The 21,014-nt window shown below is 39.0% G+C and overlaps 1 protein-coding gene across 6 annotated transcripts in view; it reads right to left on the bottom strand.

The window, feature by feature from the left end:
• Positions 1 to 1,224: 1,224 nt before the first annotated feature.
• FGF13 (fibroblast growth factor 13) overlaps positions 1,225 to 21,014 on the bottom strand; it is a 488,384-nt gene continuing 468,594 nt past the window's right edge. For all 6 annotated transcript variants that reach the window (XM_046672533.1, XM_046672532.1, XM_046672531.1 and 3 more), the window contains 2 exons: positions 3,917 to 4,115; positions 1,225 to 2,616 (listed from right to left, as the gene is read on the bottom strand). In XM_046672533.1, the coding sequence (XP_046528489.1) occupies positions 2,480 to 2,616; positions 3,917 to 4,115 (336 nt within the window). In that variant the 3' untranslated portion in view covers positions 1,225 to 2,479. The remainder of the gene's footprint in view (positions 2,617 to 3,916; positions 4,116 to 21,014) is intronic.

Raw genomic sequence — 21,014 nt, 5'->3', positions numbered from 1 at the left:
TTGCAACGTTTTCCAAAACTATTCTCTCAATATGCATATGGCAGGGCTAATGTTTTCTATCATGAGAAATATTACTGAAGTGTATGTGTGTGTGTAATGAAGATGTCTGAAGGTATCACCACTTGTAGGAAGGTTTTTGAGGACTATTTAATTGTTGATTTATTTAAACACCACTTTTTGTTAAAAACAACTTGTGGAAGATCAAAGAGAATTTTGGGAGTAAAGGATTCTTCTTGGGTATTTTGACCACTTCTTATTTATGTCAGGCTTCCCTGAGACACCAATGTATTGATTTCTTTATTACCAGCAGACCTACACTATTTCTGAACAACGAAAAAGGAAAAGCAGCAACCAAAATAGTCAATGACCAAACCTTAACGTCCTTGGAGCAAGAGGGAGACAATGCACTACTTTTCTCTACTGACTGAATAATAGGAGGCGGGGGTTGAGTGAGTCTACTCATGGCACATGGTACAAAGGCTCCTGAGTCCAAGTGCAGCAGGCAGCTTCACTTCATGCAGTTAGACATCAGAGCTCAGGCAGGGTGAGACAGAATGAGGGCTTAAGATGGAATTAGAAGGTGGCTGGGCTGAGCTGGGTTGGGCTAGCAGTTCCTGCCGAATCTGGTCCAAACACCTTAGGAATGGGTAGCCTCCCCTCCATGCAAAAGCATGTTGCTTGGGGCTCCAGTAACTTTATCTGATGGATGCCCTGAGAAGCACCAGTCCATTATGTTTTACCTGTTCCTCCACTCTTACCTTCATACATCGACTATTCTTGAAGCATGCATTGCCAGGCAATGGCAGCTTTCGGGAGCTAGTGAAAAGTCACTGACGTTAAAAATGTTTACATTTTCATTCAGCTCTTGGAGGTAGAAAGGACTTTAGATATTTAGCCCTGTCTCTTTCCTCTACCGAAAGAAATGAGCAACAGACAGGGGAAATGACAGTGTGAATGGCAGAGAGAATACTAGAAAATAGGGCTCGTTTCTGCAATTCCATCACTGAATGGGGATGAGAATTCTTCTGCCCCAATATGAAGTCCAAGTACAATAATTAGTACAATAACCACACTTCAAAGAGTGTTCATGTTAATATGAATGTCTAGACTGTAGATGACCTGAGTGTAGTGACCTGATGCACGTAATTCAATGTTTAACTCCCGTTTCTATGACAGTTAATGGCACATAAAAGACACTGAATAAATACATTGAAGGATTTTTCGTTGAATGAATATAAAGAGTTTATTCGGTGCGTATTTGGGTATACAACAACAAATATTAAACAACTTTTTTTTTAACTTTTTTGTGCACAGGACAGAAAACTGCCTGTACATGCTATGTCCACTTTTGGAACACAGATTTTAACAATTATTAATGCACAAAATCTTACACATCATGCAACTCTATGCCAAGATTCCAACTTTCTTCCATGCAACAGATATAAAGATCTAAATGGAAACCTAGCTAAGTCTTAAACACTTTTCCAGAAGCAAGTATAAGTATATGTTGTTTAGGGGTAACCGGTCTGAACATTTCCTTGTACACAATATTCACGTGCCAAATACAACGACAGGAGGACTCATACATATACAGATAAGACATTTCTTATTTAACAACACAAAAGACAACATCACAGTTCCACAGTTCCTGTCTTTACACAAGAAGCCACAACAATAGTTTAACATGATAACACAAATGGAATTAAGAGAAATCTACACTTGAGGATAATCTTTTTTTTAAAGTAAATATTTACTGACGGGTTGACAAAACAACTCAATTTCTACGCACAAAGTACAGCACAAGAACTTGACCAGAATACTACAAATCTAAAAAAAACTGGTAAAATCACAAGAACACTGTTACCTTGAGCCTGAGATGCCAATTCAGATTCAACCCTGAATTTGGTTGATTTGGATTAAGTGACGCAGAGTCAATAGAACCATTGAATTTCATAAATCATAAAGTTGCACTATACCAAAGTAAATAATACACTTGAATCAAGCGTAGATAGAAAACATTAAGCCAAGAAAACAACACAGTTCACATAATTTTGTTTGCCCCTACAAAACATTTAAGCAGTTAATTTTATTTTGTTATGTTTTTCGTTTTTGAATAGCAATTGTGGTCTTTTAAATTTTCTTGGTTGGAGAACAAATTTTTATCAGCATTAGTGCTGTGAAATATTTTTGGTTTGTCATCCCCAAAGTATAGGTGAGATCATGAGAAAATTGGGCAGTCCTTCTCCCAGATTTAGTTCACTGATAATGCCTGGCATTCTTTTGCACAAGCTCTATCTAAGTTATGGGGCTTGAGTACGGATGATAAGAAGGTTTAATGGCAGATAGAATAGTGAATTCTGCCTGTTTGTTGGTAAACGTCATTGACAAATTTGAACTTTTGGGTGAAGGACTGCTAGAAGAATTCAACAGCACCTGGAGGTAAGGTTCTGTTACAGAGCCCTTGTTTTGCCCTCACTGGCTACGTTGATTCATTGTGGCTCATGGATTTGCCTCCATTCAGCACACCGGAGACACTTCTGCTCTTGGTTGGGGTCCCGCTTCCAGATCGGGAGAACTCCGTGAGATCGTGCAGCGACGGCTCCTTGTACATGGCCACTGAAAAGCACAGAAAGATGGTGTAAAAGGCCTTCATATGCACACACCACACTGGCCCTAAACTTTTCTTCTGATTACTAGGCTTCCATGCTTTAAGCCAAACATGAAAAATGCTGCTTTCAAGGACTCAGTAGAGAGTGGACTGAATCTAAGCAAAATCTAGCCTTGGTGCAGTAGCATGTAAAGAGTTCTAATGCCAATTTCCATCACTTATGGTTATATATATGAGAGGATTAATGAGAAATGCATTTAATAAAGCTCTTAGAAGTTTAAATATGATGTACAGTATGCTGTGCAAGCCAAATATTAAAATTTAAACATTTGAAAATACTGATTTCTATCATACTTTAAAATGAAACTCTCCAAGAGTCTGAGTATTAGCACAATTCTTAATGCAATAAATGCAAATTTCGTTACTGTTGTGCTGTAAATAACAGTACTAGCTTACACTCATGGAACATTTATACTGTGCTATATACTCTTCTAAGTGCTTCACACGCATTATTTCAATTAATCCACATACGCGTCCTCTGACGGAGGAACTCATACCCATATTTCACAGGTGAGCATCTTGAGGCACACACAGATCAATAACCTGCCCAAGACCATCTGGTTAGTAAAGGGTGAAGTTGGGATTTGAATCCAAGGAGTCTGGCTCCAGAAAATATGCTATTAAGCAGTGCACTGTTGATTTGACAGGGCAGTCTGCCCCTACTCTAAACCCTTATTCTAGCCCCCGGTCGGTAACCTCTTAAAGGTCTTGCTCGGCTTTGCCCGTATTTTCTATCCCTTCTCCACCATGTCTTACTACTTCTAACATCCCTATCTTCTGCAGCCCATTCCTATCCCTCATCCTTTCTAATTTGCTACTGATCGGCTAATAATGACTGGAAAACAAAACAGTGAATGAAAACTGTTGGGACAATATTGTTGGGCCTTAGAGAGGGCCTAAAGAGCTTTCTAATAAGTGTTAAATGTGGACACGTTTTAGCAACTGTGTTTCCGCCCAGGGACCATTTCAGCATAATGTGGGGTTTTTGGCTGTCCTGAGTTAGCAATTAAGCTACTTTCACATAAGTAAGGTGTTGCTCTATCACGATGTACTATGGAAAAATTAAAATCGGGAGATTAGATACTATTGTCAATGCTTTAATGTTTTTAAGTGTGGTAAAATGTTACTAAATTTTTGTATAAATGCTTTAATGTGGTAGAATGATGCTCCACTTTCAAAAGTGTGATAAAGGATTAATTTAAAGACTGATACTCATTTAATCCACAGCTCCTATAAGATCACGTTTACCTTTCAGTGGTTTGGGCAGAAAGTGGGCTGCAGGCTTGTTCTTCTTCACATGATTTCCTTTCATGATCTCTCCTTCTTTGTTCAGACCCAGATACCACCCTCGGCCTGACTGCTGCTGACGGTATATCATCGATGAATATGTCACGTAATAATTTTCAAACACTGATTCTTTGAATTTGCACTCAGGTGTGAAATGTTCCTACAAGAAAAGTAAATAAACCAAAGTTCAATATTTATAGCTATGAATTTCGTGGAGAACCATGTGGTATCGCCCTTCAGGCATTTAGGACATACTTCGTTAAAGCGTGTATCACCGGTGTTCTATTTTAATAGCATAAACTGCTATCATTGGAAACCAATACTATATATAACATTTCACATGATACTTTAGAAAAAGCCCTAAGTACAAGTGCTACTGATCAATAATGAGCTCTCTTTGTAATAAGGTAATGGAGAAATTAGAACCAGCCACATAAGTGTAGTGTATTGGACAAATACAGGAACCAAAGATCGAAAAGACAAGCATAAAGCAATCACATGAAGCTTTGTGCTCTTTCGGATTAAATATGAGAAAATAAACATTTGGTCCTTGCACTTAATTTTCATAGATTCTGCCATTACTATATACTATAATCTTCAATTGCCCAAGGCTGAAATCTTCGTTACAATGTTATAATGCTGGCTGTCTATATTTCTAAAGGGATGCCACAAAGAAAGGCTACCTTTTACTTTTAGGTAAACCAAATTGATTTTTTTTAGATATTGGACCTTGACTTAAAAAAGAAAAAAATTCCCTCCTCACCCCCATCCTTGCCTTACAGTAACAGTTACAGCAAATCAATATAGAAGCAAAGGATTTACAGTAATTCTACAAGCAGACACGAGAGAGAGTAGCTGGGGAGATTTTGAACCCTGCAATGTGATTTCCTGCCACATATTTGGCTATGTTTTCTTTGGACTTGCCCATATAAACGAAGGGTTCCTGACCCAACAGACTGTCTCAGAAGAAAACATAAAGAAAGCCTTCTTTCAAGTTTTCTATATGCGTGTGTATGCAATAAATAGCTATTAAAAATGGTCATTTGTAAGTAAAATGAAATGAATAGCAGATTTTAATCTGAGTAATCCATAGAGTAGCAGAGGATTCACTTGGAGTCGAAGATAATGAGAAAAATGCGAACTGAACTACATGTGACAGTGGCACCAAGGAAGCCATTAGTGTTTTGCTAATTTGCTGAGACATTATCAGGAATAACCTTTGATAAAACCCTAAACAATACTTTGTAAAATTATTGCACACTTTCTGGACACCGGGCTTCTCTGAACAGTGCCTCCATGGTCCTATCTTCCTTCATTTTCATATTAGGTATCATTCTGAGTAATGTACACCATCTGACCAACAGGATCTGAAATGCGCTGAGAGAGTCACTTCAGCAAAGAGGGACAGAATCCTCAAAAGAGGCAGCCTTTCTCTGAAAGTTACACAATTGAACAATTTTCTTCTCTTTTTTCTTGGCATCCACGAAATTCTGTTTCACTCAGTGATCTCACTGATTCCCCTCATCTGGCCTCCAGCGCGCACAGACTGTAGTCATCTTTAGGGGTCATCTCAGCCTAGGGGCACACTTCACAGATCCTCAGAAGATTCACACCAATTCAATCTACTCAAGAAGAAATGTACTTCTAAGGCAACTATCACATGGTAGGAACCAAAGCGTTCTACTTATGGGCTGTGAAAACTCCTCTTTGTAGGATTCTTTACATAGGGAAAGCCAAGGTATGCCTATAAAGAAATTTGACTAAAGGTCTCCACATTTCCTCTAGTGATGAGGACAATTGCGTAGAATGGTGCTGAAATTCTTTGGGAATTAAATCACCATTTGGAAAAAAGAACCTCATTCTTGGAGAGTGGATTTTATTTTCATGAAGAGTCAGAAACCATCTGAAAATAAATATGGTGAATAACATATATGATCAAGGCGAGCGATACTGTTTAGCCACATAAACATACCGTATGACTGACTACAAAACCAAGAGATGGGATCACTCTGTGCTCTAAGGCAGGTCCCCCAAAAGGGCTGCATTTCACTTCTTGTGTGACAGCAGCATTCATTCATTCATTCTTTTACACACATTTTCTGACAGTCCAGTATACGCCTGGGTGGTCCTAAAAATTCATAGGTAAATAAGATGTGGCTTTGGAAAGCTTACCATCTATTTGCAGAAGTCAGACATGTTCCTAAATGACCTGTACATATGTGTGCTGCCATTAAGTACAGAGAGGGAGGCATAAAGGAGGTGTTGTATGAGAACAGAGGAAGCCTGACTTAATTCGGATTGGGGGACTGGGGAGGGGTAGGCTTCACAGGGAGGGTGTTATTTGAGCTGAGCCTTAAAAGATGGGTAGGAATTCAAAACAGAAAAGGGGGAAGAAAAATATTCGAAGCATAGAGCCCCAGTTCCTCTCACCTTCACTTCTGTGTCCCGTCTTAGGAATTAGAGTCCACCATCCTGTCAACTGCTCACACTTAAAACAGGGGGCCTTGAAGCTCATCCACATGCTCTCCAGTCCATGACCTTTCCCTTCCATTCCCATTGCCACTGCTCTCGTTTGCACCCTTCTCACCTCTCCACTGGCCTGCTGTAATAACCTCTTGACTGCTCTCTCCTCTTCTGCTAGCAGATTTCCCTCCTAAAACAAAGTTCTCTTCCTCAGGAACTTTTGATGGTTTTGCCTTTTGCTTACAGTCAAAACAACAACTTGATGTGGCATTTAAAATTCTCCACAATTTAGTCACTGCCGAGCCTTCTGTCTCATCTTCTAGCACAGAATCATGTGTACCTCTTCACCTTTACAGATGCCATTAATGTCCTTTGTTCAGGATGTCATTCTTATCTCTCTCTACCTACTGGTTGTGCTCTCATCCCTCAAGGTCTAGCTCCCATATGACTGCCTCTGGAATCATATATGATCTCTCCCAGTCAGAAGTGATTACATCCGTATTTGTGCTCCTGGAAACTTCATCTACATCTCTAGCTTGGCCCTGTGACTCAAGCGTGTGCTTGATTGGCTCCAGATGGCAGGAGACTTGTCTTATTTCTGAATTCACTTTTCACCCTCATAAATAACTTGTCATATTGCCTAGTACACAGCAGACCACTCGATTATTGTTCATAGGATTTGGATTTCAGAGGTTCAGATTTAAGTATTGGAAATTCCAGGATTCATAAGTATCAACTAATAAAGTCTTCAGGGGATTTCCTTAATACTATATAAGGAAATCAGTTGTATGTAGAAGGAAGCTGTCACTGCATGGGCAGATCCTGCATGCGTGATTTAGCATCTGTTAAGAATAACAGATACTACACAGATACTGGCACCTACGACATTAGGAGGAAAAACTTGGTAATTGTTACAACTATTGGAAAATGGCAAGGAAGGACTCAATGAACTGCATGCTCTGTCACATCCTGGCAATTTCTTAGTCATCACCACTAAATTTGGACTCAAAAACCCAGTAGAGAGGAAGGAAAACGAGGCCAAAAAAAGAATATTGAAGCAACTAAAGGAGTGTTCTGTTCTCTGTGTGTGACACTGTCATTTTATCCAGTGTTGGAATGAGTAGGCAGAAGAGGCTTGATTTGTATCAAATGTGGAAAAATGCGAACATCCCACCCAACATGGGAAGGGCCACCAAAGGGAAGAGGGGTGCAGTTGCATCTCTCTCTGTCTCAGAAGTGATTCATACAAATAATAGAAATTGATCTGACCTTAACCAGGGAAGCCCTATTCAGAGGATAGCAGGTTGACATATGGTGAGGAATCAATCTCCTTTGATTGACCTGGAGACAATTATTAGCGCTCTTGAAAAACGTACCATAGTGGCCTTGACACACAGTAGGTGCTAAATAGAAGCAGGAGTCACTGTGCTTTGTATTTAATATGCATTAGATAAATACCTGCTAACATAATAAATGAATGAATGAATTAAAAAGATGTGAAGCATTCCCTGCACAGTCACTAAGGAATTACTTGGCATGACTACAAAAGAAAAGGTCCTTTATATCTTCTAACCTTTTGTGCATTGATTTCTCTTCAAAGTTGTTTACCTCTCTTGCATATCTACATTTTTTTTCAGAGGAATAACGTCTTTCTAGTTCATGAAATAATCAACCTGTCTCTAAAATCTCTCTTCTATATCATTATCTCTATTCCCCTTAAAGTTCAAGGTTAGTTTTTTCGCAGTGAATATTGAACCTTTTTATCTAAGGAATCCATACCAGTTAGTTATAACGATCATATTTTGGGTAAGGAATGAAGAATACACATTTGCAGAACAAGCAGATCCAGGAGCAAAATCTAATACCCCTTTTTACCAATTTACTCACTATTAGGAGGGAAATGGTTCTTTGGAGGTTGAAATATCACTGACAAGAAGAAAACATTTGAAACCCTCAATATCAGGTCAATAGAACATATTGGAGAATGCTTACAGTCACAAATGGTAACGGTCTGCTACCCTTATCAAGGCATATTAGACCTCCACGCAGACTTTGAGAGGCAAGTGAAGAAGGCATTAATGCAATCAGTAATGTTGATTATATGCAACTAACTCCCAGATCCAATGGTGTGCCAGAAAACATTTTTGTTACAGAACAAAAGGCTTTCGACTCATGTAATCTGCTATTCTCTATTAGGGTCAAAAGAAGCAACAGTGCCCTGGGTTGCCCCTGGCACCGAGGGCAAAGTATGGAGAGGGTGCAATACCTCTCTGGCCCCGTGGAGCTGGAGCCAGGTCAGAAAGGGCATGGGCTGTGATGGTGGCTTCCCTGAAGGGAACCGAGTGAGGGCAACGTCCCTCAGCAGGTGAGGTGCAGCTACATCCTCAGTAGCCATAACCAAAAAGGTGAGAGCTAAAAAATGTCTGTATATTATTTGTCATCTCAGTGCTCTAAACACATCTATGATACCAAAATACACACATCATGACTAAATGCCTTCCTGATTAAAAGAAGTAACTTGGCAAACATAGGCTTTAAGAGCAGATTTTTATACTGCTATTTTATACATTCTCTTTTCCCCCTGCTTTTGTATTTTCAGCTATGGTACCACTGATAGGGTGGCAGTGTTTCATTTGCATCTGTATCTCAGGAAGATGGGAAGTGTTGAGGATTGCCACGTATATTGTAAATGCTTCCTTTTAACACATTTCTCTCAAAAGAAGTATTTTTTAAATGGACTGCACTGATTCCCTTGGATCTTGAGAGAGCATCAGAGTCTACTGAGGTTGTCCATACATAAAATGGCAACACTAAGCCCGTTGACTGTTGACCAAAGTCTGTGACAACAGTATGGCACATTAAATATAACCTTTCCCATCTGTATATGCTATGCCAAGTGCACACATCCGTTGACATTTCTCAATGCATTTCATTGTATTCCCTCATAAAGTCTTGTAAAGCAGGCATCAGAGAACACAGAAACAAAAACAGTTTATAGATATATGAGTGGGCATTTAAAGAAACTCTAAACATTGAACCTAGTAAAACATGACTTCCTCTTTTCAGTAGGTTCTATAAACATATCACAACTAATCTCTCTCTCTCTTTAATCCTCTCACTTTCTTTTCGTCTACCTCCTCTCTTCTGGCCACATTTTCAGTAGCTAGATGATCCAATTAATTTAACAATTACTACCAATAGCAAGGGCTCGCTCTTCTAATTTTGAGCCATGTTCTGATGACAATTCATTTTCTAGACTTAAAGTTAGCAGGTGATTTAAGCTGGTCTGACTTGTGTGCATCAATTATTCCTCAGCCTAATGGAAAAATACACAGATTAAAATTAGATTTTCAACTTTGTTGAAAAACAAAAAAATAGAATTTTAAAGTATAAGTCATACCCATGGGGTGACAGCGTAACTACCTATACTTTCTATATAGGCTTCCCCTCTATCAGTGATTTCAAAATTCAGGACTAATCATTATATTCAGGACTTTGATGTTCTCTCCCAGGGTATATCTGACGTGAATGAACTTCATTATTACTAAGATCAAAGCACAAGAAGGGAGAGGTTGGAGGAGAGGGAATCAATACTCATCCAGCGCACTGTAGCTAAGCAAAATGATTAATTCATGATAAACAGACTATTGTTTGTTCACTCAAATATCCTCTAGACTGTGAGATACCTGAGGGCAGCTCCTAGCATAGGCTGGCTTAAAGTCAATGATCAACACACATTTGATGAAATAAATGAAAGATGGAATACCATATGCAGAGAACTTGGAAGTTCCTTTGTACAGATCCAAAAAAGGGTTCAATGTGGCACTAAATGAAGAGAGGGCTGGAGTAGAGACTGACAAGTCAGAACTTGCCTGTGAGAGCAGAGAGAGTAGGTGACAGAAAGAGGAAAGCAGCCTACAGAGAAATTCAATTTAAAAAACTGGAGAGGGAGGGAGAGAGGAAAGGGAGAGGGAGGGGGAGAGGGAGGAAGAGAAGAGAGAACAATAAAAGAAAAACAATGCTTAAGCTGCAAGAATAAAGAGATTTCCTGTTAATCAAGATATAGGCATTAAACATCCACTCTTGGTCTTTGGGTCTGCAAATAGCTAAGCATTTCCATTAAATTCTATTAGCTTGATTTTTGTAAAATGGGAGGAAAAAACCCTACCAGTCCTGCTGACCTTACTGGATTGTTGTACAAGGATCCAATGAGATGATGTATGTGAAAGAAGTTCTGAAAATTGTAAAGCTCCATAAATATGAAATGTGGGGTTAATTCTGATAATACAAGCCCAGGAAACCAGGGCAAAATAAATAAATTTTGTTTTCTTTTCAAGGTTCTTTTTCACTGTGGAATCAATTTACAAAGAAAGAGTCTGCCTATATGTGTTTTATTAACATGGAAGATATAAATTCTGGCCAAAATTAGGGCTGCACATGAATGACACTTTGTATTTTGTGGTCTCCTCCAAGCTTGGTTCCCAGAAAACTGTTTTGCTCCCTTTCATTTCTCATTTCTGTCTGCAGTTGGCTGAAAAGGCTGCAGTGCCGCAAGCCACAGCATCGAAGAAATGCAGTACTTACGTACGGGCTTCACAAAATCCCCCACAACAAAATGACTCAAAAGAACACATGATAATTAGCAACCATTGGTAAAGAAACACAAATTATAATTAAGAATATGCACATGGACTAATTTCCCTCCCATGGTTACAATGAAATTTCTTGGTAGCATTTTTATATTCCAAGATATTTAATAGATATTTTAATTTACCTTATGTTGACCCCATAAAATATGCTAGAACAGTATTGCTTTTTCTCCTCAATTATTCACAAACAAAAATGAAAAAATACATTAAGGACTCTGTCAACCAATGGCCTGTTTAAAACAGAACTGGGATGCAGATATGACCATATTCCAGCCCCGGAGTTCGTTTAGTCTTTTGTATTGGCTTGTTCTGGATTTTCATATATTTCTGTAAAGTGGTCTCATGCAATGGATTACTCAAGCTGTCAAATTTTACAAAGCAATTTGTTTTATAAAACACATTGAAATAAGCTAGAAAAAAAGCAGGAGACAAAACAAAAAATAATGCATCCCTTACAGTGCCTAAGAGGAGTTATTTTTGTCATGATATTAAAATTACATGATCCAAAGGCCTCTCTCAGCTCCAAACCTGGTCAGCAAAGACATTTCGAAATGGAAGTAACTTGCTGAGATTTGTGACACAGGAGAGGGATGGGCCACAGGTCTCCAAGGCTAACTGGCCCAAGACGGTGTTAGCCTGACCCAAAGCTTGCAGAAGGAGATAAACTGTTGAGGCAATCCAATTAAGTAGTAGTAGACACACTTCATCTTACATAAGATACGTTGCAGAGAGACTGTGACCATTACATTATTCATTAAATCTTACTACATTAAATCTCATTTTTTAACAAAAATCTGTGGAAAATTACTTCTTTTTGAAGTGAAGAACACTTCTCTGAAGTGAATAACTCCCTAAAACTTTTTTGTCTATTATGTATCTTAACTCTGGATGTTGGCTTTCTTATAGCCAGGCTGACCTATGTGTCTTGAAATGGGAATCAAATATCAGATATGATTTCTAAAAATAAACTTTCCTGGCTTTTTACTGGTTACTGGAATTAATTTGTGCCCACTGGATAAATATTCTCTGTTACTACTAGGATGTTTTCTAATTTGTGGCAGTATTCTTCTCTGTAATAACTTCAGGGTGGGATCTAAATCCATCTGCAAGAGAATGGCTTTGGAAGTATTTGTAGGCAGGGAGAGAATAAGCGTAGTAGGTTCTATCTTTTTAAATAGCTGTTGCAAGCTCCTGTCTGAAAATTGAAAGGCTGGGAACTCTGAAAACTTTTCAAAGAGATCCGACAAACTGTCACACAAAGGAGAAAGGTTCTTTCCTCGTAGATCAACTGAAAAAACTGGCAAGGCAGGGGGCCTATTAAAAATAAAATCATACCAAGGTGGGTTGCATAGCATGTTCTAGTACTTCGGGCAGCTTGAGGATCATAATTTTGTGTTGGATAGCGGTTGTGTTAAATTTGATAGGGCCTGTCTCTGTAAAAGAGAGTCACTTACAATAACCATGAGTCCACTCCTTCCAAGACTTTCCAAGGAAACTTCTTATCTTTTCTCTTGAACAGGTAGGAAAGCAACGCTAGACAACAGCGACTGCTCAAATGGAAGTCGCTAATGCGTGCTTTCCACTGCAAACCATAAAACCTGGAATCACAGGGCAAGGTGCAAAGGCCTCATCTATAAACCAAGAATGAGAAAGGTGTTGCAGAGCGGTATTGGACTGCCGCATCACATTACACCTGCAAATTACTTCTGAGGATAGGAAGTTGTAAAGAGAGTAATCTTTCCACAAAAAGAGTGCATTTCTACCCTCATTTGCCCCTTTAACGGAGCTAATGAGACAATGTTAGCAACAGTCACTTACCACAAGTCTAAATGGGGGAAGTCGATTCATTAAGACTCAAATGGAAGAATTCATTTTAAACTATTACTTAGTGAGAGCCTACTGCATGCCAAGCACTGTGGGAGGCCCCTTGGCATATACAATGATCTGATTCAATTTTGACAGCAGCTCTCAGTAGTAAGTTCAGAGTGGATCTACATCCCTCTGGCCTGAGAGAGGAGTCCTCCCACCTCACAAGTGAGAAAACCACAGGAAAGAAACCTTTAACAAGTCATTTCTTTATAAACTCAATTGCAAGTGTGCCTTTTCATCCAAATGGTAGTCACTGTGGGTCAACAGCTGTGATGTCAACTCTCTTCTAAATGTCCAGTTCCAACATTTGCTGAAGGTTTGGCCCCTCCTCCTATTTGAGTGCCCTGCCTCTTGGAATACTGAAGGGCTCTGTTCAAATCTGCCTCTTCCACTTTCCAGATTTCTGACTTTGGGCAACGTACCTGTGTTCTTGCATCTGTAAGAGGAGAACAGCACCATGTGCCTCCTAGGGAAGATTGCAGAGGGCATGGAACGCAGCTAGCACAGGTGTAAGTGCTCATTGACTATGGCATCCCTTCCCTTGCCTTAACTCCCAGTTTGTGAGATCTATAAGAAAGTGCAGCATCTCCCACCCCACTCCCAACTTGAAACTTGTATCAAAACTAGTGGTTGTTGATGGAAACAAATGGAGAAGAGAAGCATCTTTCCATTTCTGAGAGGGGTTCCTGTTACATATGAAATGTATGTGTGAGAATTGCTTTCAGCAGTGATTCCTTTTCAAGGGTAACAATACATGAGCTTTTAATTTGGGGCTTAAAATATCCTAAGATTCTAAAATCTGAATTACTATAATGTGTATTAGTGAACCCACAAGATATTAAAGAGATTTGCAAAATAATCCAGTATTAATGGGCCCAATGACATTTACATGTCTCAGTTTAATTACTATGCCACAAAAAGTACAACACTATTATCTCACTTCTTTTGTTCTAAATGACTGTTTTGCTAGTTCTACTTTCATAATGTAGGTTACTAATAACAACAATAATGAAACATCTAATAGAACCTTTCGTTTAAGCAGTGCCTACTTTTAAAGTTTTCTACACCTGCTTAAACAGTTATAGCATTCAAGTGACAGATAAGGGACAGTTTAATAATGATGATGATCACAAAGGTACTGATTATAATGATTTTGGTAGACCTGTTTTTTCCTCTCTAAAGAGCTTTTTTTTTCACAGTTGAAGAAATGGAGCCAAAGATGCTAATACACTGGACCTGGCTTTTACACTTTCTGCTGGAGAATGAATTCAGAACAGGGAAGCAGCTCCTTCTAGAGGAAGCTGGAATCAGTTTAAGGTAGCTGGTGCTGACATGTGAGAGGCCCCTATTTTAAGGCAACCTGATCTCTAAGACACTTCCTAACTGGTCCTGGGTTGCAGAAGGAAGGAAGGGCTTCAACATTGAGTACAAGCCAAGCTCACCAGCTCCCGGCCTGCTGCTTTCTCTAACATGCCAGGCAGCCCTCCGTTTATCTCACATAAACATGTTACTTTAACCTTCTCCTGGATCATGCCATGAAAAGTTCATTCTTCTACTGCAAAATGTTCACGGCTGAATTTTAGCACATTTGGGTTTTTTTTCCTTTCTAGTGAAATTCTCTCTACTCTAGAAGTTTTTAAAGGGTGATCCAGAGCACATTTACTGAAACTAGGCTTCTGCCTTTTTAGGTACAGATGTGGGTAGCAGGTAAGGAGAAATATAAATCAACCCAAACAGACTCGCGTGTGTATGTGTGCCTGTCTGCTCAAGACAGAGAGAGACAGAGGGACAGAGGGATGGCAGGAGGGGGGTACAAAGAGATAAAGGAAGACAAGAGGAAGTGAAAACAGAGAAAGTAAATGTGATGATTTGTTTTTCCCAATTTCATAATCCTGGGGCCTTTGAGAAACGCCTGCCATCCCACTGTCCCCGTGGCCAAGGGTTTAATGGGGAAGGTAAAAAACTAAGTCTGCCTCTCTCATCTGTTGGAGAAAATTTCTATTTCCTGTCCAAACTCCCAGTTGTGCTCAGAGCTCAGGGTAAAATCTGAGAGGCCGCCCAGCGCAGGTAACGTTTTTCTGTACATTAGTATTTACGGAGGAGCCTGACAGACAGAGGAGTAAACCTTCCTGGAGATTTTCCTTAGTGTAATGCACATCTATCTCTGAAGGAAAAAAAGAGAAATCCAGGTCTCATGAGAAACTCAGGATCAGTGCAAAGAAGTCCTGTGAAAGTTCATTAAAATAAGACACTTTGAAATACGAAGGTTGCTATCATAAAGTGAATTATATTTTCATAAGAGAAATGTAATGCTTAGATGTCACAGTAAACAAGACAATGGTTCTCTATTTAGACCAAACTGCCCCCACCTGTGATGTCGTTTATTATCATCATCACCTTATATTATGGTTATGTAGAAACCACCGCAGTGAAGCCTGAATTCTAAAAATGCAGTGCTTTATAGGTGTGTTGAGATCAAGTATCCAGCTACAATTCCTAAATGAGCTTTCAATAGCTTCGTTTAAATTAAATTTGGTTTGTTCTGTATTTCCCAAAATACTGCAACAATTTTAAATTAATTTTTTAAAAAGGGTTTTGATGACATTAAATTTTGAAATAGGCAAATTACAGTTATCAAAATATGCAATTTAAATTTTCACATATTTGTTACCTATTACCATAGTTGAAAACACAGTGCAAGAATATAATATAAACTGGGACTATATGAAAATGATTAATACTTCAGAAGCTTTGCACAACCATGACCTATTTGGAATAATTTCCAGCTTTCATTTTCAACAGTGTAGACTGTTATGGCATTTGCATGAGAATGCAAAATGCATAAATTATCCCTGCAGGGAACACTTAAAACTTAAGGTAATTATACAGCATCGAAGTGGTTCCAAAGAACTCAAACAAAATAACAAATAATTCAAGAGTAACCCTTTAAAATGATTATTATTCTGTGTTACCAATGACCTTGATCACCAAAACTGCCTCTCGTTACAATCATATTCACATTATCAATTCTTACTTTGTTCTTTTACCATCAAGCTCTTACACAGCTGGCCCTGAAAATTTGCATGCCGTAAAAGCTGCAGTAGACAGCTAGTCAAGACGAATTCTCCAGTTATATTCATGCTGTGAACAGAACCATAACACTCCCTTAATATATCTTATCATTGCACTTTTATACTAAACATGCATCCAAATCAAGTCCTATTTTTTACATTCCTCCTGTTCAAAATCTTTTAATGGCTCCCTGCTGCCTACAGGAGAAAATCCAAACTCGCTGGTCTGGTGTTCAAGGCCTTCCCCAATCCTGCACATGTTCTCCTACAACTCTAGCATAAAATTCTTCAACTCAAGCCAGACTGGAGAAATAAGGCCAGGACCAAAACTAGCAGAGATTTTTCTTATGAATGGAAAAATATTTCCTCCAAACCAATTACTGAGCTTCAGAGGCTGGAATTTTCACTGTGACTAGAGAGAGTTACCGGGTCACAGAGAATAATAACTAATCTTTCCCAAGTTGCTTTCTTATGCTCTGCATTATTATTATTTTTTTTAATTCGAAACAATGACTTCTTGAACATCCAAGCTGCTGCATGTCATGGGTCCCCACACTGTGATTTAGCAGTGTGCTTGTGCAAGAGGCTGCCACCAGGTATGCAATTCTTTGGGGGCCACTTCCTAATAATTGGCAGCTCTTCTTTTCACAGCATACAGAGGAAAAAGAGTCAAACGTCAGCATGTCAGAAACCTCCAGGCTCAGCTTCAGCCGGAATGCAAAAGCACTTTAGAATTGATTATTTCTGAAGACTGTTCGCAGCATCAAGGAAGAGAGTAATGAAATTGTATCTGAACAGAAGGAAGCTAAATTATTTATCTCATACTAATTTTTACCAGATGGCTGGTGATAAAAAATCTACACATAAATATGCTGTATATATTACTTTAAAGATAATCAAGGGGGCTAAAGCTTTAAATGTTCATAATATATTCGTATCTAGTTTCATGGCTCATATTGATCCCGTACAAAGGTTATTCTAAGAACCTGTGATTGGTAGATGATAAATTGTATCACCAACTCATCATAAGTTACATCATCTATTCATGACTCACATCAGCAGTTGGATTACTTCTCTTTTTTTAACCTCTCAGATAGAATAAATTTGGGATATTGCCACATGATGGTGCCTACTACGTCCCTCAGCATCAGGAGGGTACAAACAACACTCCTTCCCCAAGAGAAAGAGAAGGATGTGGCCCTTCAGGGGAATCACAGTCCTCAGAATTAAACTCCCTCACTTAGCTTCAGGCAGAACCTGCTAAATGCTGACTTCCGACTTAAAGTCAGTTGATGGAAAGGGGATGATGGTAAGGGAGACAGGGTGTACCAGATGTACATCCTTTTCCTTTGCTGCCCAAGTTTTGTCTCCAGGGAGAGGGTTGTGTGGGTTCAACACCCAGTTCTTCCCTCCCCCACCCTGTCATGGATCCATCTTCTCTTTGCTCTGAAGCCCACCCTTGGAAAAAGGAGACATGGACTTGTTCTTTGGTTGACTCTCAAACGCCAATTATTCAGGCAAGGAGAGAAGACATTTAATTACATGTGCTAGTTCATATCAAACAAAACATTTTCAGATGAGTCTAGCTATTCGATACTGTTCTCTAGGTAAAGCAGGTAAAAATTCTGGCTCCAGAAAGGAATTGGTTTGTGGACAGAATCACAATGTGTCATTTGCCTAGCGAGTCCCAGCTTCTACGAACAACATCTTTACATAATGTTTATTATTTTGCAGAATGTGCAGTATCATCTCTGGTTGACTTAGAAGACAGATCATTTTCTATACCATTTTGGGGGGCTTACACTCATTCAAGTCAACAGAAATTTCTTGAGTGCCTATCACATGCACTATTTTCCCTAAAGTACATGTTGACACTCATGCTGGTCAGCACATTGGGAACAGCAGATGCGTTCCTCAGACAATTGTCTAAAGAGCACTTCCTGAGCTGCAGCCAGGACTCACGCAGCGCCCCAAAGTGTGTTCTTACGGTGAGGGACAACAGATCAAAACTGAGTTCCACAGTCTACAGTGGCCAAGCAAGAGACAGACCTACTGTGGATGCATATCTCTGTACTATGATAACCTGATGGAGCCTTTATTCCATTCAAAAGAATTCATTTGGTAATTTCATCTGTTATAGTTAAGTGTTCTCCTGTCATCATCAGCAGCAGCTAAGCACTTACCGATCTCTGAAAAAAAGTGTAACTATCCTAGGTCAAGGTACAGAGTAGAATGGAAACAGCTTATGTTGAAACCTAAAAACAGATCCTTCAGAATCACACCAGAATGACCAAAGTTGCCACTGTGATAATAGCTAGAAGAACATAAAAGCAGTGCATTCTATGACTAGCCAAACACAAGTCAATTTAATTATACTGAACTAGAAGTGATACTGTACACTAGGTGCCAATACAAGATAATAAAGCTCCATTTTTAAATCACCTTTCTGCATGGTGAGATCACTAGTACTCCAATCCCCAGAACCAATATGCTATAAACACACTTTGGTGTCACTGAAGTTATACTTTCTGCAGTTCCAATCTATTGAGTGAATGTTTACAGAAGTCAGACATTTGGTGAAAATCATAGGAAAAAGGAATGAACAGGGGGCTGTAAGCTAAGTGACCCGAATAAACAACAGTATAAATACTTTGAGTAAACATTAACAGTGTTTCAAACCTCATAGCTTTGGGGGCAGCTCCATAGGCCATGCCCAATTGTCAGGGACTTTGCTAATTTTCTAGCATTAGAAAGAAACAAGAGGAAACAAATTAAACAGGTGTGAAGCCATCAGAACTGTGGTGTTTGTGTGCAAGCACATCGAATTACCTGTGCAACTCCAATGAGAAAGCAAAGAGATGGGTGTGTAAACAGCAACCAGTCAGTGGAGGACAGACATACACACAAAGCCAGTGTGAGAACTGCTGCAGATAACATATTTGTCTTCTTAGCAACATTAACTCTCTGTTCTTCTAAATAGTTTTAATGTTTATCCACAGTTACTTACTGTATTTTGAGTAAGCAATAATAGGTTCGATTTCCCCTGAGCCTGAGTCGCACCTGGTAGTAAATTAGGTGCTTAGGAAGGTGCATTACTTCCTTAAGGCCACTGAGCCATCACTTAAGGCATAATATGCTTGCTTTGGTTTATGATGATGCTACTGACTCACTTCAGTGGGAGTTGTTTTTCCTGCACTGCTGATGGCTGAGTTAAATGAACATACTCGGTTTTTTTCTCCTTGCAGTACGGATGGGATGGCCTGAGCTAATTACACATTCTTGCTAATTCCATTGTGACCCACAGAGCAAATGCCTATGATGTTTGGTTAAAGTCTGAGGTTCATTCTGTAGCTGTGGAACAAAGCAAAATCAATGAGGGATGCGGCAGATTGCAGACTCTTTGATAGCATTCGCTAATTGACTGTGTTAGCTGGCCACTAGTGCCATAAAAGCCATACTTGTAGTAAAACATTAATTTACAACATAAGACAAATCACATTACTCCTCTATTCAACACTCTCCAACAGCTTCCCATCTTAGTGAGCGTCAAAATCAAAGTCCTTGCCTTGGAAGATAAGGGCATATGTGACATGATCCTGGCTACTTCTCTGCTGTCATCTATCACTTGCCCTCTTTTTTCACTTTATGTCACTCACACTGACTTCCTAGCTTGGTCCCCCTTGCCAATCATATTCTCACCTCAGGGCCTTTGAATTTGCTGCTACCTCTGTCTGGAATATTTTTCCTCCAGATATCCACTTGGGACCTTCCCTCTTGTCCATCAAATACCACCTTTACAGAGAGGCTTTCCCTGACCACCCTATATGTAAGTTGCCCCTATCTCGCAACACACCCTGTCCCCCTAACCCTGCTTGTCTATTCTCCAAAGCAAATTATATGTTAATCTGTTTATTTGTCTACTGTCTGTCTACTCCCTCTAGAACACAAGCTCTGTGAGGACAGGGATTATGTTTTGTTCAATGTTGTGTTCCAGCATTCAGAACAGTGCCTCAAGCTCTGTATTCATCCCATACAAATTTGCTGAATGAATGGATTGATGGCCTGACAGATTGAAGGGACAAAACATTCTAGGTTATTAAGGTCTTTGCAGAAGTATTAAAGAATGAGATTTGTCATAAAATGATATTTAGGCTCCTATTGACGTACAGTTATCAGGGCTTTCATCTTTACTGTGGTTACAAACTGCATTATAATTAGAAACCAGCATCTCTGCCCAAAGAAACAAAACGAACCTTTACTAATATTCTCCTGAACTATACATGAAAGGCTATTCATAAAAAACGGTAGGTCAAGATGAAAGGAAATAGGTAAGGAGAATACCTTTTAAAAGTGTGCCCACAATTAATCACTGAAAGCAGCAAATCCTGATGGCCAGTAAATTTCAAGGGCTTATCTCAGTAATATTTGAAAGTGAAATCTTCTCCTCAACATATTAGAAATGTCAGTTCATTGTACTGAACAAAAGAATAAATGAAGAATACATCTTTCCAAAGGAGATGCTATTATTTTGATGATTTAATTAAAATACATTAAATAAAGATTAAAACACTAAAATATCAAGAAGAGTTTAGCCAGGAACCTAGTGCTGAACTCTGATGTGTTTTTCATGGGGGCTTAAAACTTGCTATGACTTGTGCTTAAATTGTCCCGTGTAGAACACAGGTATCTCAGGCTGAATATCATAGTGGAGAAGGGTTCCTATCTCATTTCTTTGCTATGGATCACATTTTGTTTTCAATTTGCCAAAACAAAGATAAGGATTTTTAAGAAAAAGGGATGTTAAAAAAGAAATAAATGCTACAATGTGCTATAAAATACAATAGTATAGAAAAATCACTTTAGTGCCAAACTTCAGATGTTGTTTGGAAAGGAATTATTTGAAAGGAAGCATAGTGAAGGAGAGAGATAAAAGAATTATTTAAATTGTGAATTACACTTCACCTAGCTAAACTTAGTTAACTTGGTCCACAGCAGTAAGTGTCAACT

This window comes from Equus quagga, chromosome 10, assembly GCF_021613505.1.
Source record: "Equus quagga isolate Etosha38 chromosome 10, UCLA_HA_Equagga_1.0, whole genome shotgun sequence".
Classification (NCBI taxonomy): Eukaryota; Metazoa; Chordata; class Mammalia; order Perissodactyla; family Equidae; genus Equus; species Equus quagga.
Note: the sequence above shows the minus strand (reverse complement) of the source record. Positions and strands in the feature narration are given on the sequence as shown.